This window comes from Gasterosteus aculeatus, chromosome 13 (assembly GCF_964276395.1).
Source record: "Gasterosteus aculeatus chromosome 13, fGasAcu3.hap1.1, whole genome shotgun sequence".
Lineage (NCBI taxonomy): Eukaryota > Metazoa > Chordata > Actinopteri > Perciformes > Gasterosteidae > Gasterosteus > Gasterosteus aculeatus.
The window spans coordinates 3,435,298-3,459,226 of NC_135701.1; the positions used below are offsets into that span (position 1 = coordinate 3,435,298).

Sequence of the window (23,929 nt, forward strand, 5' to 3'; positions counted from 1 at the left end):
TACATCAACATGAAATAAAACACTAGCGAGGGGCAAAGGGGCAACTCCAATTGCCTCAGGTTCCCACTGTATGATTGAGAAATTAATATATCAATGTAATTATTACTCATTTCCTCCTTTACATTTCAGTAAATGCTCCGCGTGGTTTACGGTTATGTTATTTAAATATGCAAATAATGTTAATGATCGTCTTCAGTGCGATCACCCCAGAAAACATCAAGCCTGCTTATTCTGCAATAACGTCATCAACTGTATTTGCAACAATAATCACCACTTAATTCACACGTATCAAAGAGAGAGAGATACTTGTTGAAAAATTAGGCACCAGATGTGCGGAAGTTTGACGATGTGCTACCACCTCCCAGAGGACGTGGTGTGCTGTTTACTGCACCCTCAGACACCACCTCGGTGATGCCGAGGGCGTAGTATGGCTCAGATTCCGCACAGGAGGATGCGGTGGCGCTGTGCCAAAGTGCTCTACTGACGCGCCGTGGCGGCTGCGGTGAGCGCAGCATCCACGTGCACGACACGTTGAGCTGCACGATCCGAGTGGTCGCATCACATGTGTCTGCGGGGTGTCACATCCCGCTGTTAGGCCGACATGAAATATACATCATAGATATTGTAGGTGTATCAAATGTCATAGCCGATGCAGGACAAAATGACGTGAACCCCCCCCCCCCCCTAAGTTAACATGTATCATGTCAAATACATTATTTTATTTTAGAATAATAATATATAAAGCAGTATATGTAGGCTTATCACAACGAGACATAAGAAGAAAAACGTCATTTTTTTCATATTTACTTTTGCATTAAACTTTGAACTTGAATAGAATCGAATCACAGGCTAAACATGTTAGCAATCAATTCAAATAAACTGTTGCATGCCTGAAAGAAAGAAAACGGTCACACTTCAACATTTTTGATGAGCTTTTAATTTAGTATGCATATTTATAACAAGAGATTAGATCGCAAGACACTGAGATCACGACATAAACGATGGCAAGAGGTTAAGACAGAACATTTTCACTTGATAGCTTAACTTGAAAGTGGAACGACCTGAAAACCCACAAAAAGCCACAAAGTCGACCTCAGTCAGACAGCTCGATTTTACAGGTGTACATCTACAGTACCACGCAGAGGTTTCGACACACCTTCTCATTGAATTGAATGAGAATCTGTTTACAAACGTCATATATTATTTCATCTTAGAATAATTATGAGTGATTGCAACCGATGTGACATGAAAATTAGCAGTAAGTAACGTTAACAGCGCGCCACCACCCTCTTGCCGCCGCAGCGGGGTCTCCACACCGCGGCGAGCAGCGCGCAGCGGAGCGCGGAGCACCCCCTGATGTACAGCAGGGGCGTCACGGCGGCGTTGACCCGGGGCAGAATGCGCAGCGGGTTGGTGCCTTCGTTCTTGAACGTGTAGCACGTGGTCCCGAAGAAATTGCACACTATGACGTGACAGAATATGGGGAGCCACGTGGCCAAGAAAAACACGGCCACCACCAGGATGAGATACACCGACGAGCGCCGGCTGTCCCTCTCCTCGGAGGGCGGCTCGCGTTCCAGTTGGAACCTGGCTACCACGAACAGCTTGATGTTGAGCCCTATCATTATGACCACCGTCACGATGTTCCCCATAAACGAGCCTATGCTCGTGATCCTCCCGGCTACCCCGGCCGTCACCATGTTATTCACGGCCACGATGAGGAACGCGTAGACCCAGTAGGAAAGGATTACCGCCAGGGTCCGGTTGCGCGTCATGCGCTGCGAGTATTTAAAAGGCGACACCACCGCGTGGTACCGGTCCGCCTGCGCAGCCAGGATGGCGAGGTACGAGAGGCCCAGGAACGTGGGCACGATGTGATAGGTTCTCGTGGGGGAATCGAAGCTGTCCCTCACGTCGAAGACACCGGCGTAGTAGTAAGACACGCCGCTGCAGACGTCGCTGAGGCACGTGCTCAGCATGTACATGAAGCGGTTCTCTCCGCGCAGCGCGCCGCTCAGCAGGATCGCGAGCGACACGGACACGTTGAGGAAGATGATGACGGCGGCGAGGAGGACGTTGAAGAGGAACATCAGCACGTTGCCGAAGCTCGTGAGGGGCAGCACGAGAGGCAGAGCGTGGCTGCTGTTGCTCATCAGTGCGACTGAGTGTTCCAAGTCCTCATCGCGGCGGTGTGACGGCACAGTGCGTAAAGCGGGGTGGTGGGGGGCTTAGCTCTGCTTTTATTTCTGGACGGAGGGAGACACGGACAATAAGTTAATGAACTCCTGATTGTTAACCTATTAGTGCTCCCTCTCCCCAGGGCATAGATGGTTATTTGTGTTTTCATCATCAGCAGTATACAGACTTTAGTCTTTACGTTCAGATTGTATTCAAACAAGACAACAATCTATTTAGCTTCGCTTTAACTAATGCCTCTAAGATCAACTTTAGAATCCATGCATACTAAACCTCCTGCTTCTATTTAAGTTATCTGACCTCTCTCAGTCTAAACTTTCTGAATTTCTATTTAAAAAAAGTCAAATTGATTTACAAACAATTTATTTTGGGAAAACCCATGATGCAGGGCTGTCGTGTGGCTTATAGGAGGCGTGTTCAGTTCAGGTGTGCACACTTTTCATTCTTCCAATAACGGAACATATTGTCTAATAGACTGCAATACTAGCTGAAACATGCAAAGACTATCAATTGGATCTAGATGAAACCCCGAAACATTCGGCAGGTGTGTGATGAAGTCACTTTAAGGAATAAACATTCATGTTTTTGGTAATATTTGGGTATAATACAAACAGACTGTTGCCAGAGTTAAAGAGGTTATGAGCGTGTTAATATCCCAGCCTATTCCGATCATCACCATCCCTATTAGAACTAAATGGGTTTTTCAAAATTATGTGGTTTAATTATGATTACTGTGAGTATGGGAAATACAATTATAGTAATAAAATGCGTTAGATTCCTGTTAAGTCTGCAGCAATAAGACAGGAAACACGATAGAAGTTATTTTCTATCTCAATAAGGATATCAGGATTAAGCCATTTTTTCTCTGATTTAATAAATAATTATACTAAACTTAATAACCATGTATAGTTTTGTATAACTGTGCAAAATGAAAAATTACTTGGCAAATGCAAAAGTGAGTATGTTCTCCCTTAATTATTTGAAATAAGAAGCCTTGCTCAAAAAATAATTGTTTTAAAATGTTCTTGTTAGTAATTCAAATCAGGTGACTTTGTCACAATATGATAGAATGAATTGAAAGACAATACACTATCATCATGTTTTATTAGATATAGTTAATCATATTTTTGGTTTTAGAGAAGTTCAGACATATCTGAATGGGGAGTAATTCTACAGCTTAACAATTTACCTTTCATGCCTGTAAAAAATGATATCTGACTGAGTACTTTGGGAAAAAAGGACACATCTTGGAAAAGATCATTCTAGACAGAATAGACAGTGATGTGTGGAAATGTAATTTTGTATATGAGTCGGTCATTTAAATGTGTATAATTATAATTATCTCCGATATTCAATGTCATCACACCTTTAAAACACTCCTTAAAGATATACAGGCAGATTGTTGGAGCGGAAAGCGTCTCCATCACTGGTTTATTGTCAACCCTTGTCACACACCCTTGTCACACACGTATTAACATGGCAGCGTTTAAAGAAATTGACGTGGATTAAAATTGGAGATTAGATGGAAGACCATTGATGCCTGCCAGCTACAGAGAGTGGGGCCTTTTGCTCCCTACAGGGGAAGACCTATCGAAGCTCCCTCTAGTGGTGGAGACGTGCGTCGACGAGTCGCTGGTATTGCAGGTTGAAAGTTCTCAAAGCTCCAATGATCTAATTCCTTACAAGTAGAGTCAATGTAAACCAATACAAAACGTAGCAAATGTATTTAAAATTCCATGGAGGTTTGAAAAAGAGGCCTAGTGACCCGTGCTCATTCATTTGCAAACGTTTGTTTTGCAAAATGCACTTCTGCAGGTTCTTAGTGTTTTGTACTTTGGATAGAATATAGATCATTTATAACTAATAAAATAACGTTTACAGAGGGCTGCCATGCTTTGATTTAGAAGCATGTTGGTTTTTCATTGCCTCAGCAAAGTGAAGGCATCTTCATCAACTTGGCAAAAGCACCCCAGACCTCCTTGATGGCCGCATCGAACCACTGAAAAAGTGTCACGGAACGCCCAAGACGCACAAGCGAGCGACCATTTTTACCATTACCAAACACCCGTGGGGCTTGTTGTGATTAGGCCGAATTTATTCTTGCCATATGTCTGACGTGCGTTGGCCCCCCAGAGATGAAGACGCGTCCATCCTGAGCAGGATTTATCTATAAATGCGACGTGCTGTGTCCGTGTTGCCGCGGAGCGCCAAGATGCTTCTAAACGTCACCATCCCTCTGTCGGTGAACTTCGACACCTGGGAGGACTACCTCATCTTCACCTTCCACATCCTGTTCGCCACGTGCGCCGTGCCGATCGCCGCCTCGGTGGTCGTCGCCATCTCTTGCACGCGCTCCCTGCGCGGCCAGAACCGTTTCATCTTTATGCTGAACACGAGCGTGAGCGACACGCTGACCGGCTTCTCGGTCTACTACCTCGGCCTCTTCGACGTCCAAGAGGGCTACCCGTCCAGAAACGGGACCTACTACATCTTCCCCTCGTTCCTCGGAGTCAACGTGCTGACCTTCCTCTTCGCCCAGTTCGACCGCTACTTCGCCGTGTGCCACCCGTTCTTCTACAACCGCCACGTAACCCGAGCTGTGGTCATCGGGATCTGCGCCTTCTGCTGGATCTACACGTACTCCATCCTCACCGTGCAAAACCTTGTGCCCATCTCGAAGGCGGCGCAGATCAACGCGTTCGGCGTGATGACCCTCCAGATCATAGTTTTCGTCAAGGTGTTGATGACGATCAAGCTGTACATCATAGCCCGGAGCCACCTGGGGAGGGAGGTGCCCAGCCCGGAGCGCGACAACAAGAAGGAGTCGCTGCGCGTCATCGTGTTTGTGGTCATCTCCTTCCTGGCGCTGTGGTGTCCGTCCTTCATCAACATAATAGTGAGGCAGCTGACGCAGAAAGGTATGAGGTTCAGGAACGAGGCCACCAATCTGTTCGCAAGTATGGCCCGCCTGAACGCGCTCGTGACCCCGTCAGTGTACATCTGGGGCAGCCCGGCGCTGCGGGAGGCCGTGTGGAGGACTGTGTGGCGGAGGGTGTTCTGCTGCCGCCGGAGGGCGAGGTGAGAGGCGACTGTGTGTTGTCGTTTTCTGCAAATGGTGCTAATTTTAGTGGCAACACGCGCCCTACACTCGAACTAAATGCATATTTGTTATGTTTGTATGCGATACATTACGCAAACTTTCTCTGTTTTCAGAATCGGCTTTCACTTGGACGGAGTGAGGAAACATTGATGATGAAACAGCATCATGAGGAGAAATTGTTGAAGAGAATTACTCTCTCATCTATACCGGATATAGGTCAAACGAGAGGTATTTCAGGCAATCAATACAGGGATATAGACTCAGACATTTCTTACACTTCTTTTTGGAAACAATATTTTATTCACAGGAATCAATAAACTGGTTATATTTGTGATAAAAGCCATTGCAAAATTACAGAATAACACGTAAGGTGTTTTTTTAAACAACTATCTCTGAAATAATCATCATTTATTAAAAAAACATTCCGTCATGGTTCGTCGTGACCGCTGGCCAGGGTGCTGATCCCGCATCAGGGCGCACGAGCTGACGTTTAATTGTTCGGAACCACAGGGGCCCGAGTTTGCCGGTATAAAGCTCGCTTGGTTTCTCTGATGTTTGGGGGACAATCTATCTTTGTTTGCAACGTTTGGTTGAACCAAAAACTTTGAAGTGGAGCTCTCCTTGGTTCTGGATTGAGTTTTTTTTCACTTGACGTAGAGTTCCTTGCAGTTGCCCCGTCGCAGATGATGTGAACACAGTTGCATTTGAAATGTAACTAATGTCACAGTAACCTGTTAAATGTAAATCAGATGCTTATTATTGCAGAATAACGAGGAGCAGGACGGCAGCGTTCTTCCACAGCAGGTTGTTCGTACTTCCAGGCCCGCGGTATTGCGCTGCTTGTAGTTTTTGTGCCTATCCTGTCTCTTAAACAATGACATTCATTTTCATTGTTAGTCATTTACAAAATCAAGTATGTTATGTCTGTATGGTCAATATGAGGATACTGTTCAAAATGTTCATGTATATTTAATACGAGACAAGTCATTTTTGTATGCATTATCGAATGGTTAGTCATTGTGTTCTATAAATAAAATACTAATACTTTTTTATTATTATTATTATTATTTACACATAATAACATCTTCCCTTCACAAATGTTTCTCACCCAGAGCCACGCACTTTAGGACACGCCATTTGGTAATACATTCAAATATGTTCATTCTCGTTAGAAATAATCGCAGTTATAATTCGTGCAGTGTGTTCGTTTTACAAAGCCGTGCATTGATCCGTCCGTGTCTGGGGGAGTGCGGCAAAATGAATTTCAATCAACCCTCTCTTGTAGAAATACGGTTTGAAGCCCAACGCAATAAAGGAGACTTAAAGAACTCTCAGATTTACCCCTATAGTCGAAACTACGCCAGAGCCATAGACTATTTGTGGAGACTGGAAGTTTCAAAAGGTTTTTTGATTATGTGCTTAGGCTTATTTGCAATGACATATTAATGATTTTAACACAATATAAGTAGATACCTTGTTACGGATATTGAGCTAATTATCATAATAATATATGAATAACTATCGTTATTATTATGATTAAAACTATATACATGATGTAATATATTAATAGATTTATCAAAATATAAGGAACAATTGTGCTGCTCATCTCATATATTTTCTGGACTTTAATCTTCGATTGATATTAAGTTTAAGATCACTAATTTGCATATTGATATCCCAAAGACAATAAAATCATGCACAACATTTATTTTTCAAAGTGCATCAGTCTTCATACTGCTCTTTTTCAAGTTAACGCATAGAGCCGCGTGAATCCGAGATGACCGTATAACAGTGTTGCATATGAAAAAGGTTGATTGACATGCGATCCTCGCGTACATCTGCTGAATACTGCTGAAATCGTTTATTTAAATCCAAGGGTATTATCTTCATAACGAAACATCCGCGTGAGGTGCTATTTCAAATCAAAGTTCCAATCCTGAGATGTCTTTTTTGTACTAAACGTATTGTGTTCTGAATTTTGATTAGCATTATTCTTATTATTGTTAGAAGTATTGTCACTATTGACACTAAATTCATATTGGTATTGTTGTTATTATTTATATGATACATTTTTTCCACTTTGGTTAGGTTGAGCGACAAATGACACGCAGATAATCCACGTGAAGCACTTGTTTTGGGTTTCTGACAGTGTCATTCTTTAAATGATCTGGTTAACTGAACTGATTAAAATGTTAATAGGAAGCCAAAAAAAAAAGAAAAGAAAAAAGGCATCAGGTCGCATCTCAAGAGGTGACGTTCACGGCGGGGTTGGTCCTCACCTATAAAACAAGAGGCGCGCCTGAGCGCAGCTTGCGCATCGAAACGATGCTGCCCTCCAACACCACGGAGTCTGCGGTGGGCGGCGGGATCCCCCTCTCGGTGGCTTTCGACGGTCCCGCCGATTACTTCATTTTCATTTTCCAAATCCTGTTCGCTACCACCACCGTGCTGGTGGCCGGGCCCGTGGTTGTCACCATCTTGGCCACCAGAGCCCTCCGCCTCCAGAACCGGTTCCTGTTCATGCTGAGCACCAGCATCTGCGACACCCTGGTGGGCTTCTCGGTGTATTATCTCGGTCTGTTCGACGTTCACGAGGAACACCCGTCCAGGAATGGAACGTATAACATCCTACCCTCGCTTCTGGGGATCAACATACTGACGTTTATGTTCGCGCAGTTCGACCGGTACTTCGCCGTGTGCCACCCGTACGCGTACAGCCGCTTCATCAGCAGGAGGCTCGTGGTCGGCGTCAACGTGTGCTGCTGGCTCTACAACTTCGCCCACCTGGCCGTCAGGAACCTGCTGCCGCCCTCCAAAGCGTTCCAGCTGTACGTCTCCAGTATTATATTCCTACAGATCATCGTGGTCACCAAAGTGGTCATGACCGTGAAACTGTACGTGGTGGCCCGGGTCCAGGTGGAGAGGGAGCCCCCCGGCGCGGAGAAAGAGAGCAAGAAGGAGTCCTTGAAGATCCTGATCTTCGTGGTCGTCAGCTTCTTGGCGCTGTGGGGCCCGTCGTTTGTGAACATCATTGTCAGGTTTGGATCAGGAGGAGGGCTGAGGTTTAGGAACGACGCCACCAACGTGTTCGCCATCATGGCCCGCTTCAACGCGGTGTGCACGCCGTCCGTGTACATCTGGGGGAGTCCGGCGCTGAGGGAGGGCCTGGTCCGGACCGTGTGGGGCAGAGTGTGTCCGAGGTGCCACAAGAGGTAACCGGGGAAAGGGAAACGTATGTATCTTTATTGTTGAAGCTAATCTGATTCTCTGTGTCTTTAGAGTCGGGGGGGACCCGACGGCCCGGACGTGACGAGAACAACGAGGAACACATCGGCCGGCTGAAGCGTTTGGATTGAAATGTATATGCAGGTTTTTGACCAAACACTTCTTACTGCACTCGGCTATATCAGAAAAGTTAAAGAAATCTTTTAGACAGTGTAATTCATTGTAGATATGTGTTTTATATTTATCACGTTTACATTGTAATGCGAGGGTGGGAAGTATCTTTCTCTAAAATATCTGTCCAGGTGATCATGACCAGGGAAGAGCCCGTCTGTACATAAACTGAAAGAATATATAATTATATCTATTGAAATCATTTGTTTTCCTAACTGCTTCGTTCGCTGGGTGGTGAATCGCGAGGCTCATTTTAAAACAACATGAGTTAACACATATTTAGCTTTTGTGGTGTTTTAATATTTAGTACATGAAGTGTATTCTGTTGTGGTTTGAGGTTGACAGCTGCTTTTATACATCCATATTCAGGGAATCAAAGGAGAAAAAAAACTTCTATTGTTGAGCTGTCTCTAACTCTTTATAGAACATTAAGTAGAAGGAATGAGGAATAATAAAGCTGCACCTACATCTCTAATTGTTGTTAAATTATTAAAAAAGAAATATATAAAATCAACAGACAGCACCTTTCCTCAGGGAGGATAAGTATTAGTTAAATATTAACCCCACCGAGTCCACAAACCATTATCCAAATGGAAAAACACCAAAACACTAACTAACACAAATGTCATTTATTTTCATTCAATATCTTTAATTTAATAATCAGTATGTAAATTTCTTCTAAGGGACAATGCAAATGTACAGGCTCTATAATGACTTTCACATAGTAAGGCAATAGAATGTGGAATTATAAACTATGCTACATTACCCATATGTGGTAGACCTTATAAAGTCTGCTTTTCTTCTTTAAATCCACATGAATAAACAACTGAATACAGCACTATATGTGTAACCTCTGCTTTCATACCAAATGTGCCTTAAAGTAAATTGGTGCATCAGTGCATCATCAGCTAGATCAAATGAAGACAAAGAAAAAATCCTGTGAAAATTGCAGGAGGCTCATTGTGGACACCAGCCGCTCCCTATATGGAGACAGGACAGCAGGGAAAATTACAGATGTTAAAGAACACTGTTCAAGCAGCAGACAGTCCAATAAAATGCATTCAAGTCCAGTAAGTCTATTGGATCAGGAAGGGTAACTGGAAACTTGCAAAGACGACGCGCCTTGCTGCAGAAGCCATATAGGATCTTCAAAGCAAAACTTGAAACTAGCTGGTCAGCAGGTTGACATTTTGCTAAAGATCGTACATGAAAAAAAAACTAAAAACAAAAATCTAATACTTTGTGTCTCCTCCATCAAGTTCCAAGACATTTATTTGAAATGTTTTGTGCTATACCTTCCCCGATTTAATTTCAAAGAATGTAGTGACCTCCTTGCACGTTATTAATAAAGATACAAGAGAATAAACAAAACATCATCGAAGCATTGACAGGAAATGCAACGATGACCCAACTGTTTATAGAGTGAGGAGGCGCGTGGAGTTGTGGTAGTGCGTCATTTCTACCACAGTGTCCACGGGGGCTGCTTGAGTGGAAACGAGGCCAATGAGGAAACGTTGACAGGAATGGAAATGACAGCCCACGGCAGGGCCTGTCTCTCAAGCGATCGTCTGATCATCATCCTATATGGAAAACATAAAAGGGGTGGTGTTGATGTCCCAGTTTTTATTGGGATAATCAAAAATACAACAAGTCTGAAAGATGAGTCTTACCCGTCCCGTCCCAGCAGGAACAGGGCAGGAATGCTTGGTTTGGCAGTGCTTCCGTCGGCAATCATGTCGAGGTACTGACTGTCGTTGTCCGCTGCGTCATCGGCGATCAGGACGGCTTTGCCTCCGGCTTCCTCCACATGTCGGGCCTTTTGAACAAAGGAGCAACCTCTGCAGGGCGCACACAAAGAGATGTCTCTCGCTTTAAATACAAGTAGCAGATGTAGCATGTCAGACAAAGAGCCCAGGTCTGCAAAGTTTGTTCTCGACAAATTACTTATTAAAAAATAGAATGAAGCCAGACTATGTTACTTTTTAGGATTGGCATTAAGATGTTTAACATGACACATTTGATGCGTGACATTCACAATATCAATTTACTGCTTAACTACCTTTACAGGTGAAAAAATATCATTTAGGTTTAGGAGGGGGGGAAAGTCAAAGTCTATCAAGCAGCTTCATATTACAAAACATCGACACTTTCATTCATCCCCCCTCCACTCCCCATCCCAGTAGCGCCAAATGCGAAAAGTGGTCGGTGGAAGGTTCCTTTTTCAGAACGGCATGTTGGGTGGTCGTTGGCAGGTTCCTTCGGTGGTCGCATCCTTTTTCACAAGCCGATCTCACTTGGGTATTTAGCGATATGGACCCTCCTCCTCAAGTTATATAGCATGCACAGTTGATACATATGCCCCTATATTGTTTTAGTGTTGCCGTGCCCCTGAATATCGCCATGTTCCCATCATCCGAACGGCAGATCGCATGATCTGTAGGCACCTGCCTATAATATGAACGGCAGGTCCCATGATCTGTAGGCACCTGCCTATAATATGAACGGCAGGTCACATGATCTGTAGGCACCTTTCGATAATATGATCGGCAGGTCACATGATCTGTAGGCACCTGCCTATAATATGAACAGCAGGTCGCATGATCTGTAGGCACCTGCCTATAAGATGATCGGCAGGTCACATGATCTGTAGGCACCTGCCTATAAGATGATCGGCTGGTCACGTGATCTGTAGGCACCTGCCTATAAGATGATCGGCTGGTCACGTGATCTGTAGGCACCTGCCTATAATATGAACAGCAGGTCACATGATCTGTAGGCACCTTTCGATAATATGATCGGCAGGTCACATGATCTGTAGGCACCTGCCTATAATATGAACAGCAGGTCGCACGATCTGTAGGCACCTTCCGATAATATGTTCACATACACACCCTCTTTCCACCAACACCACTTGTCCCTGTATGATTTCTCTGTCCTCCAACTCTGAGCAGCCATCTGCCGGGTCCGAAGGCACAAGGAAGATGTGATCATACGAGGACGTCTGGGGGGGGCAGAGGAGAGGGATTAATTTGGGTGGTGAGTGTGCCTGAGGCTTTTGGAATCCGTTGAACAAGAACACATGGTAAATTTAAAAAACGACTAACAAAATCTCCTCCAAAGTCTTTTGCAGGTGCTGCGCTGAAGATGTACCCTATCTCCTTCGGACTGATGACCCGGAAGTAAAGCAGCTCATTGATCCCGAGACCTGGCCAGACCACAAGGAGAAGTTAGTTAGTGAATTAGAGCATCGTCAGCATAAGGACAGCGTTTCATTTAAACACAGCAGCACGGCGAAAATAGATGAAGATTCACAGGTAACACAAGCCAGAGCGAGCATCCGTAACAACAACCCGTTAGCTAGCGTTAGCTAAATTGGCGTTTTATTAGCGTTTGAACCCCCGCCCCCCTTAACTTACTCACCTGACATACGACTGAAGTGCATGAAAACAGTCCAGAGATATAAAACTAAAGCAGTCGTCCGAACAACCTTTGCCATATTCAAGGCATGTGTAGATCTCCTCAACGTTACGTAGGCGAGCCTGTGCAGTATCTGTCCATTTGTGCTTCTGTATATTAGCTTTAGCTGCGGTCCATTCGATAACACAGGGTCCAGTTAGCAGATACTTCCGGGCTTCTTTTCACGCGCATGCGTATCTCGCAAAGCAGGATTTCCCTGCTGGGGGTCGCGAGGCGAAGCTGAGCCTCCATCCCGTTTGCCCTCTCTTCTGTTTGTTTGTTTTACGGTAGCAGTAAACTAATTACTAACCAATTACAGTTTGACATTTGGGGAAAAGGGCTTGTTATAGCTTTCTGTTTTTTAACTTGTATGCAAAGTCAACATGCTTCTGTCACATTTCTCATCTTATTGTTTCCATTTTTGCAAGACAGCATTAAAACACATTTCCTCCATATTTAATCACAGTGGCTGTCTACAAGTCACGGTGTCAAAATAAGGAAATAAATATAGTTCACACTTGATGTTTTGATTTAATCCATCTTATTTTGGTCCTAAAGAATGCAGGTTTACTCTTATGTATTTACATAAAGCGACATCAATGACACTATAATTTCATGGGTGACTGTGGGTGAGTGGGGACCGCGGTCGTCCTTCACTCAGAGGGTTGGTGGTTCAATCCCATGTTGATGTGTCATTGGGCAAGACACTTTATCCCAATTTTGCTCTGTAGCTGTGACTACAGTGTGTGAATGTTAGTTACTGATGGGCAGGTGGCTCTGTGTGTGGTTCTCCTGTCATCAGTGTATGAACGGGTGAATGATGACATGAATTGTTAAAGTGCTTTGAGTGAGCTGAAGACTAGAAAAGCTCTATACAACTGCAGTCCATTTATCACATTAAAAGAGCATTTACCTAGATATACAACTCACTTGTGCGGCTTGTATATTCAATCTTTCATGCTAAAACAAAACATGTTAAAACAACTCAATAGGAACTAAATTAGTTTCTCTGTTTAGCAATAACTTCATAATAACTATGTAGCAATCCTTCATATAAAATACCCGACAGTTTAAAGAACACTTGAACAATGTTACTTTCATGAACATATAGATTTATTGCACAGATATATGTGGGCCATCCCCATTGTCGACACAAAAATACATTTGAATCGCTTCAGAGAAACTATTACTACTACTATTACTAGAAAAAAATGTGTAGCTTGCTTTAACTATGTAGTGCTGATTGTTTTTATTGTGGCAAACTGAGATGCATGGTCTTATTTAGAATCTTTGTCTTTCTTCCTTTTTTTTTGCGTCTCTTCTTGCAGTTGTCCAAGTATCCAGATGGTAATTCTGGGCAGCAGGATATTTTTTTGCATTTGCATCGGTTCTTTTTCCCCGTTCTGACCTGCAATGAGTACATGGATAGATTAGGATCTGAAACTATGACAAGAAAACTGCATAAGAAATGCTCACAACATTGAATGCCGAAAATGAAATCCCTACAAGTTGTGACTATATGAAGAATGCTTCCTGTACGATTTCACTTTCACACCGAGAACTTTATTTCACTGCATAACAGCCTCATTTACTGGTCCAGTTTTTTTTGTAGCTTTTTTGTAATGTTGTCATGTAAATAAATTTCAGTAGAAATGTTTACCTCTTAACCTGATGATGTTTTAAACATCGTATAAATAATAGATACAAATTTTGAATATCAGACAGCGACTAGTACCATAATCATTGTTCGGTTTCGGTGCTAGTCTGTTTGTCCCTTAGCAGGTCCGTGACGTCAGCACATTAGTACAACTATCGAATGATGGCATTGATGTAAAAAGTGAAAATACTTAAGTAGCACAATAGCCGCTGTCTAATTGTCTCAGATGAAAACCTTTGTTCATTTTTAATTCTAATTTTAAGTTAGAATTTAGCTGTTGGATAAATAAAAGCCAGGTATTGGAGGTTTAACTAGCTATTCTTATCAAATGAAAGATAGAGAATTGATTGGTGGAGCCAATTATTGTCCGCTTACTACCAGCTAAAAACAGTTCGATATTATATATATATATATAAATACAGACAACCTGTAACTGGAGTACTGTGATCCACATAGTAATGATTAGTAACTAAAAGTACAAGCATTTAATGTGTCTTCATCTCATAGCTAAGCATATACAGTAAACATACTAAGTGGCTTATGTTGCTAGTATTTTGTCCACCCCCCACATCCATCCATCCATCCATCCATCTGCAAGCCACTTATTCTGCACACAGGGTCGGAGGGGGCTGGAGTCCATCCCAGCCCCCTCCACTTCGGGCGATAGACGGGGTTCACCCTGGACTGGTCACCAGCCAATCGCAGGGCTACACGGAGACAAACAACCATTCACACTCACATTTACACACCTACGGGCAATTTAGAGTCCCCAATCAACCTGATCCCCAGAGCATGTCTTTGGACTGTGGGAGGAAGCCGGAGAACCCGGAGAGAACCCACGCAGACACGGGGAGAACATGCAGACTCCACACAGAAAGTAGATAAATGTCGACCAATACTCTATTGTATCTAATGGGATTTCTAATTTGAGTGAGTGGTTGTACACATGACATGAGCAGCACATGGATGAAGAAGGAACATGTATAAGGAAGGAAGCACAATGCTCTTTTAATAGTCACTTGTTTTTGCACGGTGTCAAAGCACCATAATACAAAGAAATGGTGTCAAAGTCTGTCATGCGAGCAGATGAACAGTTGTGCGAAATGACGTAATATGTATTCATTTATTGTATACATTTGTTCCTCACGAATCCCTATTCGACTTTTTTTTCTTGGTTTATAAAATTTCATCTTGAATCCCAGAGAATTTCCTTTAAAAAAATCATGACATAAAATAGCAATAGGGTTTGCTCTGCTTTTGGTGTGTATGATTCAGAATAAATAATAAATATTAACAATAGTCTAAATAAATAATACAAATAATATACATTGTATGTGTTTATGTAATATGAATATATTAAATAACAATATTTATATATATTGATTGCATCTATTATTTATATTAAATACGTAAATAAATGTGTAAAAAACAGTGAGAGTGAGAGATGAGACTAATTCTGGTTTGTGTTATCTCTCAGCCATCAGTGTGGGATTTCCCCAAAAGGAAGGCAGCCAGCAACAATGAAGAAAACAGTGGGTGAGAGGACATGAGGGGCGAAGAGGGGACACTGTGGACAAAAGAAAGAGCAGGGGACGACAGCGGAGAGGGAGTGGAGGGGGGGGAACACATCAGTGGGTTACGTTTTTCCAGGCGGTCCACTGGCTCCAGGCTGAGAGGACCAGAGAGTCTCTGGAGCGAACCCTCAGCTTACTGACGCCCTTCGGCAGCAGGACGATGGAGGAGCGTTCAGTCTGCAATGAGACAGGTCACATAGTGAGCAAAAGAAACAAATAAAAAGCAGGAGAGAATGCCTAGACTTTCTGTTTACCCTGCCGTCGTCTTTCAACACGTATTCGATCTGGTGTTCCAGGCTGAAGAAGCTGTGGGGGGTCGACCAGCTGGACGGAGGGGCAACAGTCACGCTCAGGTCCTCTTCCCCCTCCTGACACGTCACGATCTGAGGACTATCGGGTTTGACTGGACGGAAGAAAGAAAGAAAATCATGTCTCTATCTGCCTTTTTTCTAATTGTACTATTTTCTTATTATTCAAATTTACACTGAATAATGTCGTTATAGTTTTCATGCAGAAAACACCTCGATTAGAATGTAAATGATCTGAACAATGGACCAATCTAAAGACAAACGCTAATCTTAGGAGGGACGCGAGTCTCATCTCTGCTCACCGATGTCCCTCAGGTAAAACCTGTGCGTCGTCCTGACGACGGAGAGGTCGACGATGGCCTCGGCGGTGAGTTCCAGCATGGTGCTTTCCTCGGCGTAGGGCGACACCGGGTGAGATAACTCGAAATGGAACTTCCCATCCGCCAGCAGACGGGCGCTGATCCAGTGACATGACTTCCTGGCCTCGGTGCTGCGGGGGGTTTAAAACACATCAGAAAAGGCGTAATTCTGCCCGCATGAACTGAGTACTTCCACTGAGTAAGTTTACCAGTCGCGGCCCAATCCGAGGCGCACGGCGCTCTGTCCACTGTAGGTCCACTCACAGCTGAAGGTGCAGTCGTAAGACTTTGCCCAACAGCGGAAGGAGAGAGAATCTACAAAGAAAGACAACGTAAGTGGACACAGGTCTCACAGAAACCAACGTAAGAGTTTCCAGACTTGACACATTTTAAATGCCGCAATGAGTTCCTCTATTTCTGTGTGTGAGTGGCAGAAGGAAGGGAACATGAAACCGGCAGTGTCTGACCTGAGTCTTCTTCCCCGTCCGCCTTGAGCAGCAGAAGGGTGGATGATAACATCTCTGTTCCCCTCCAGCAGCTGTATTCTCCCAACATGGGCGCGTCCACCTCGGACAGGGCCAGGTGGTGTCCCTGCTGCTGGACGTTGTCCTCGAGGTGAACGTCTTCCGGGGCCTCGCTGTGAAACTTCCACGTGACGGCTCCGGGGTCCTCTGTGCGGCAGGTCAGCGTGACGGGATTTGCGTCGTTCCTCTTCGCCACCACGACTGCACATTTATGGGGAGGACAAGACGGACAGATTTAGAACCCTTCGAGGTTTCCTTTTGTTTTTTAAATGTGCGGAGAGTAAAAAAAAAAAGCCATACAGTGTTCTGGGAAGTGGCTCGGCCCCTGTGCTCCACTCAGGCTGACGAAGAGAAGTCCAAATAACCACAGAGTATTCTGAGGGAACAGCAGGAGGAGGAGGAGGATATTATTTGAAATGATCCATTCTTCCCAATAAAACCTCAATAATTATGGCTTGAATTAAGAACTATACAAATGATACATTTCAACGAGTCTGGTTGAGAATATGAGGTATGATAATGCAAAAAGAATCAATTGAGACATGGCCAGATAATAAGTACAACAAGCATCTTATTCCAGTAGTTATTTCTTACCATTTTGGATTAGTTCACACTCAAGGGACGCTTTGCAACAGACCAAAAAAACCTGAAGAGCAGAAGTTCAGTGATAGTGACCCAGAGGGTGTTTGCTCCAACGGCCCACTCAGCATCTCTTTTATATCGCTTCATGCATCATCGCCATGCAACCTCATGAAGTGTGAGTGAAACCTGCTTAAAAAGCAGCTCATCGGTGACGCATTTCCCCGCTTTGCATGTCAAATTTAGCCGAGGGTGTTGAGATGGAGATAAGGTGGTACGTGTGGGCGCTCGGTGCGGCGGGGGGTTGCCCTCAACCTTTCAAATTGAAATACTACCGAGCAAAACAGGCTTGTGAAATACTACGTATTAGATTCCAAATCCTGGAATCATGCAAACAAAGCAAGCACTCGCACACGCCCACACGCACACACACCCTCCCACGCACACACACCCTCCCACGCACACACGCCCGAATGCGAGCATGCACACGCACGTGATCTTCAATCTCTTCTCTTACAAGAAGTTCCCCAAAATGTCAACATCCACCAGCTTTTCTACTTTACTTTACTTTAAGTCTCCATATCTCATGTTTTTGGGAAGAGAACATAGAGAAATAGAACATAAACCACAGAAATTATTTTTAGTCTCTCTAAGCTCCAGAGATTTCCTTTTTGTGGAAGTAATGAACCTAGTTTTTAGGATTGAAAATCTTAATCTCGTCCATAGATCAGTGACTTGTCATGAAGAAACCGACCATCGACTCTTTTTTTATAACGCTTGATGCTGACGGGAATTGCCCGTTTGCTGCTTCTCAAATGAGAAAATCTTTTAAATTGTTTACACAAAACAAGTCATTTCCATCAACAGATTAATGTAATTTACCAGCGTTACATTGGGCATTAAATCAATGAAGTGTAATCTCCTGTAAACAGCCCCCCATCATTCTGAGACATTTGATTGTTTTGAAAGATAAACACACGCACACACAAAAGGAGAACGAAAGACACCCGGAGCGTCCCTGCTCTGTTAGTCATGAACGGGGACACCCAACATGTTCTGGCCAAATGTCAAAAGGCCAAAGCAACTCGAGAATTGAAACAAAAGCTTTTCTGTTCCTGTGGTCATGTGGTCAGCTCATCCTCTATCACCTGATCCCATCGCAGGTGAAGCACTTCCTCGGTAAACGAAGCCTTGCAGGGCCGCGTCCGGGTGTCCGATTCTTCCACGTTCTCCTGCGGTCAGTAGGGGAGCCCGTTTTACACCGTTTCTTAGAATCTACCAGCAAGTTGGGACTGCATTATGAGCTCAAATTCTGCAAAACCAGTCATTCATCAGAAATAGTTGGTTTCAGTTCCTTAAAAGCCTACACTGCATTAATCACTAATTTAATACGCTCAAGTAACTGCCCCCTCCTCTGTGTTCTCAGTAACTAGTGCGTGTGTACACTTTTGATAATAATAGCTACAACAAAAAGTTCCATCTACTACATGAAAGCAGACCTATAAAGGACTGAAGGAGCCGACACAACCATGTGCATTAAATGTTTCTGTACCCCACAACTCACAATTGGATTAGGTTTTTTATTTGTATTGTTAGTATTGTTTAAGTGCAGCTTTGTGTTTTTTTGTGCGTGGGAAAGTTCCGGACTCTACGATGTGTTACTTGCATAAGAACCCCCGACATCGTTTCTAAAGGCAGCTCTGAGGTCACGTTAGTCCAGATGAAGGGACAGCCCGTCTAAGCTGAGTTTGTAATGGGAAAATGATATGTGACTCTTTTAAATGCTTCATTTGTATGACCAGTTTATTAGTTGCAAGTGGTTCGATCACAAAGGCCCTGACATAAGAACTGATGTCTCCCACTTGGATTAGATGTTTCCAGCGTCATAGCTGTAGAGATTGAACAAAGTGTTTATGTCTATGACCACCTTTGTTTTAGCATGTTGGGAGAGCAAGGACACGGTCAAAGAGCTGACGTGTCTTACATGGATAAGATGTTCCCAGTACCCTGGCTGTAGATACTCAACAAGATGGTCAAAGGTTTCTGTTGACGCCACCAATATCTAAACTTAGGTATAAGAACTGCCCCGATGTGTTGGGGCGAAAAGGAGGTTCTTGACAGTCTACTGACCACGTAGCTGTTGTGACCCTTTTTCCCTTGCAAGGAAATAAACGGAGAAAAGACATACTTGACTCAGAGCCTTTGTTTCTTAACAATTGTCTGTGCAAAATCTTCCACCACAAGTTTCATCACCCTCAGCAGAAACACCTCACCGGTGACACATGTACACAGAAACATGACATCAGATCTCGTATGACTTCTTGTAAGCTTCTCATTCAAACCTCTTTAGACTACAGAGCGGATCATTGACCTTTGCTGACCGGTAGGCAACATATTGATTTGTCCAGCAGGGGACTCACAGGTGACGCCAGTAGTCACAATGCGGCTGCAAAACCCCCTGATGTAGTCAAATCATGATCTTCCAAAAGCTTTTCATTATGGTGTGACTGCAAGTAATTCAGCAATTGAGATTTATAGAAAGGACTCCAGCTCCTGTTTGACCAAGACTGACAGACACGTGAGAAAGATGTGTAGTTTCTATACTGTTATTGAATAAACAGTATGTACGGGTGTCAACTTCTTCCCTGTGGTCTTATTTATGGTGGTGGTTTCCCCACTTGAAAAGGAACTGAGAGTCCTTGGAAACTCAATTTCAGTCAAAACCGACACGTTCTTTTCTCCTTATTTTTCTTTCTGTCACACTTCTTTTTGGCGCCAAGCACTCTTTCAGTCTCGGGTGAAAAACCTTAAATTGACAAAACTAAACTCTTATTAATATCCCCCCCCCCCCAAGTGATAGTGATAATTTCACAAGCAAAATTAGTGACAGCGTGATTCAGGATTAATTTCCAACAAGCCATTCCATCACAAACATTCACTGCGCCTCCACCAAGCTCAACCATCAGCAGGTAATTACACAAGGGGTTAATCTGCTGCAGCATAGTCGCGGGCCGTGAGAGGACAGCGCGCGCTCCACCTGCATGCACGCAAAGTCCCCTCCTTGCCCAACAAATCACCCCCTTACCGGATGCCCCTCAGTGACCTCAGTCTCATGTCGCACCGCATGGCTGCATCAGCTGGATCCTGTCTGTCAGCTGTTCGTTCCTTTACCCCCCGCCTGCCAAAGTTCTCACCTATGAGGTCCTCACATAGCTCCTCCCCCTACCTTTAACCTGAGTTCTCTCCCATCAACTTACCTACCGTTGTGTTACATAGTCCATGAAAAAACCCTTGTTTGACTTCACAACAGGGGCATTATCGCAATCAACACAAAAGGAGCATTGTGCTCAAAGAGTAGAAGCACTGGTCAGATTCTGATCCCCTGAACCCACTGTGGACCTCACTTCAACCAGAACCACAAGTTTGATGATGGTTAAACGGGAAAAAAAATGTTTTAGATGTAATTTTTATTACATGATTCAATCCAGCGATACATTTGAGCCATTAAAGATAAAGGGTTTGCACATTCCACTCAATTCAGCAATTTTTAAAAGCAGAATGAGGCAAACCGAACAAGAGAATATATGAACAGTTAGGGTAAAAAAAAAAAAAAAAATGAAAAGGATTGTACATTTTGGCCTAATTGTCAAGGTTGATTTAAAAACTCCACTTTGTTTGTAACTGCAGAGATTGACAATTACAATTGTGTTGCTGTATCGAAGTACGGTGGGCCGGGAGGGGCTCTCAAATGTTTGCTGATGTTTGTTAGTTTGCCTCGCCCTTCGAGGCCTCGTCAAAGTTTTCAACCAGATCTGAGAATGAAAACAGGAGGGCAAAGAGGGCAGGACAGAACAAGAGGAGGCGTCCATGAGCACACGTTAAGGCAATCAAAGGAAACTCAATTACTGAAGATTACAAGCAGAATAATATCAGCTAGATGAATCAATTCAGACCAGTTATGTGCCTCTTCAAATGCTTAGTTACATTAATATTAGAATTATTGTGACTTTAAAAAGGGAATGTGCGAATTTGCTCACCTGGAACATCATCATCATCCTCCTCTTCATCCTCCGCAATAACCATGGGGGCTTTGTTCTCTCCAGCTGCGAGGGGGAAGAAGAACGAATAGTGAAGACTATTTCGAAGTAGTTAAGAACTACTGAAAATGTGCAAAGAGTTCATTGAAGAGGTTTGCGGGTTAACAATTATAAGCACCGCTTATTCCAACTATAAAGTATATCAATTATTATTAATAAATAAAATGAATCAATCCCAAATAAATATCAAAAATAGTCTGAGGATATTTCAATAGTCTCCTAAAAACTAAAAATGTCAAGATTATAGAGCCCAACTACTTCAGTTACTTGACTTTAAATGTTAAAATGGTTTGGACTTTAAGTATTCTGAAGGTCAGATGAACATAACTGAGTTTGGCATCAAAGGATTCATTACAACAATGTAACATCTATTCAAGCCCTTGAATAGCTAAAAATGCTTTCATAATTGGGGGGGCAATGAGGAAACATTTAGGGCTGTCATATCATATTTTTGTTGTGCGATTATTGTTCCAACATTTATTGCAATATTATTGCAATTTTCAGACCATTTTATGCCACTGATAACAATGACAATATAATAGGATAGTAATAAAAGTACGCTATTTCAAAGAACGTTTTATTTGTCAGAATAGTTAGACATTAGAATCGGAATGTGAAAAAAAATATCCTATATGAATAAAACTAATAAGCGCAAGGGACACGGAGCGGGCGAAGCATCGGGATGCAACAGTGGCGATGCACGGGGCAATAAAGTCTATGATAAATAAATAAACAAAGACGTGACTCTCTAGGTCGTCGTTGACAAAAAAACGTTACTCCACCTATTGTTCTGGCGGTGAATTGCTTTGCAACACGTGCAAGCCTTTTAGAACCATTAAATAAAACGAGTGCGTCGACACGCCAGCCTTAACGCGGGGCGTCGACCGCCGGCAGGGCGACGTGCTCCGCAGCTGCAGGGAGAGACTGAGCAGCTCGGTGCCATTAGCATCGGTCAGCCCGGGAGGAACGCAGGACGGCGTGGGTTCACTGCTTCTCTTCACCTGTCGGCGAATATCGCAGCACCAAAAATTATTGCATGCGATTTCAGAGTGTGCGATGTCATTTTATCGCATATCGCGACAGGCCTAGAAACACTCAGGAAATATATTTTAAGCGAGTGCTATTACTAACTGAGGCCTGTTCCGCATGTGGGGATCTTAACTTATCCTGGTTTGGCTGGGACAGTTTGTGCTGCTTGATACAGTTCTACTGAAGTGACGGCAGGCAGTGTCTCAGTCTAAAAGGGTTCGTCTTCCAGGATGGAGTTGACGGTTTTTAGAATCTATGTTACGTGGGTACCTGGTTTGGGCAGGCTCTCCGCTAATCTCCTGAGGCTCGTGAGACTGTCGGCTCCCAGCTGGTTTAGGATTCCTGGGAGCATCTCTGTGAGCTGCTTGTTCTCGGCGTGTCCTGTGATTGTGAAGGTGTTGGCAGCCAAGGAGGCCTGAACCTTTGGGTTGCTGAAGTGGATCACCGTCCCTTGGTTTGTGAACATATTCACCTAAAAGGGCAACACAAACGGGAAATGGTTTGGGGGCACAGTCAAAAGAGTGAAGAACAAGCCCACACTGCACATTGAATGCGGGGCACTTCGCTGTACCTCCTCAATGCCGGAGATGTTGTTGACTCCCAATTTTTTGAGGGAGAACTGCAGCTTCTTGTCGTCGGCTGTTGCGGTCCTGTGCACAACCTTCTTCTTCCTGCGTGCTGACCCCTATAGAGCACAACAATGAGCTAGAATACACAGACAAATACCCAGGCAAAAAAAAACGCCGGTGTTTCCACTCACCTTACCACCTATGCGGACCTGCGCCTGCAGTTTGGCAAGCTTCTCTTGGTTCATTATGAACTCCTTCATCTGACAAGGAACGGCACACACACAGTAAATTTAATAAGCACACATACATTTTATTCACTTAGAGAAAAATATTCACTATAGATTGCTGGGAAACATGAAAGCCTCCCATGCTCACGCCACATTCAATAAAGACATTTCACATTCATAAACTATGTTTCCCAACACAAGCATACAAACGGGTTGGACTTTAAATGCAAATGAGTTCTAGATAAATACGACCAATGGTAGAGCAGTATACGCTTCATGATGAAAACTGCCCACAATGCACGAATTAGTTACATGACAATCCAGTGTCAATCCTAAACTCCCCGGTGGAATCGTCAGTCTGCCCAGCATTAGAAGGAGAATGTAACGTTACAGCTGCCAGAAGTTTAAAAATAGCTGCAGTTTTCAGTCCCGAACCAAGATGTACGTGAATCAGACAAAGGTGGTCGGCTGGAGTTCGTGGTTAAGTTGGGCTCCATCTGCAAACGGTGCCGTTCGCTCACGCTTGACTTTTCGACCAGCGAGGATTGTAAAGCTTTTTATTTTCTTAACCCGGGTTCTCCGAAGCTGTGGGCTTGTTAGCCAGCAAAGCTAAGGCGGCTAGCTCGAGTCAGCTTCAAAGACGCTAGCAGCATGTCGTCGAGTCGAACGGTTCTTCAACATCGCGTAATGTGATTTAAGTACTTCATAGATCTACGAAGTCAACTATAAGATGCTGTGACGTCGTAATAGTCCACAGAGACGTAAACTGACCTGTGAGTGTGTAAACACGCGGGTCACACAGTCGACAGACGCTCCGAGAAAAGAGCGAGTACCGGAAGTGACGCCCGCAGATCGATA

The 23,929-nt window shown here is 43.8% G+C and overlaps 6 protein-coding genes across 6 annotated transcripts; 2 read left to right on the forward strand and 4 right to left on the reverse strand.

Moving 5' to 3' along the window:
* Positions 1–932: 932 nt before the first annotated feature.
* Positions 933–2,187, reverse strand: LOC120830611 (uncharacterized). Its single transcript, XM_040195390.2, has one exon. It carries the CDS (start codon positions 2,151–2,153, stop codon positions 1,269–1,271), a length of 885 nt encoding a protein of 294 aa, XP_040051324.2. The 5' UTR covers positions 2,154–2,187; the 3' UTR covers positions 933–1,268.
* Positions 2,188–4,369: 2,182 nt separating this feature from the next.
* On the forward strand, positions 4,370–5,278 carry LOC120830114 (uncharacterized). The gene has a single exon (XM_078087423.1). The coding sequence runs from the start codon at positions 4,370–4,372 to the stop codon at positions 5,276–5,278; it is 909 nt and encodes a 302-aa protein (XP_077943549.1).
* Positions 5,279–7,621: 2,343 nt separating this feature from the next.
* LOC120831104 (uncharacterized) lies at positions 7,622–8,586 on the forward strand. Its single transcript, XM_078087424.1, has one exon. It carries the CDS (start codon positions 7,622–7,624, stop codon positions 8,510–8,512), a length of 891 nt encoding a protein of 296 aa, XP_077943550.1. The 3' UTR covers positions 8,513–8,586.
* A 718-nt stretch (positions 8,587–9,304) lies between these two features.
* On the reverse strand, positions 9,305–12,367 carry LOC120831105 (protease-associated domain-containing protein 1). Its single transcript, XM_040196262.2, has 5 exons — positions 12,113–12,367; positions 11,797–11,897; positions 11,584–11,693; positions 10,363–10,530; positions 9,305–10,272 (listed from the first exon to the last, which is right to left on the reverse strand). Exons 1-5 carry the CDS (start codon positions 12,186–12,188, stop codon positions 10,152–10,154), a joined length of 576 nt encoding a protein of 191 aa, XP_040052196.1. The 5' UTR covers positions 12,189–12,367; the 3' UTR covers positions 9,305–10,151.
* Positions 12,368–13,243: 876 nt separating this feature from the next.
* Positions 13,244–17,301, reverse strand: il12b2 (interleukin 12B 2). Its single transcript, XM_040195052.2, has 8 exons — positions 17,165–17,301; positions 16,871–16,946; positions 16,514–16,771; positions 16,256–16,361; positions 15,990–16,177; positions 15,634–15,782; positions 15,446–15,556; positions 13,244–13,556 (listed from the first exon to the last, which is right to left on the reverse strand). Exons 1-8 carry the CDS (start codon positions 17,165–17,167, stop codon positions 13,398–13,400), a joined length of 1,050 nt encoding a protein of 349 aa, XP_040050986.1. The 5' UTR covers positions 17,168–17,301; the 3' UTR covers positions 13,244–13,397.
* A 3,298-nt stretch (positions 17,302–20,599) lies between these two features.
* On the reverse strand, positions 20,600–23,923 carry LOC120830417 (transcription factor BTF3). Its single transcript, XM_040195053.2, has 6 exons — positions 23,843–23,923; positions 23,036–23,104; positions 22,847–22,960; positions 22,546–22,747; positions 21,187–21,252; positions 20,600–20,961 (listed from the first exon to the last, which is right to left on the reverse strand). Exons 2-6 carry the CDS (start codon positions 23,102–23,104, stop codon positions 20,915–20,917), a joined length of 498 nt encoding a protein of 165 aa, XP_040050987.1. The 5' UTR covers positions 23,843–23,923; the 3' UTR covers positions 20,600–20,914.
* Between the last annotated feature and the right edge of the window lie 6 nt (positions 23,924–23,929).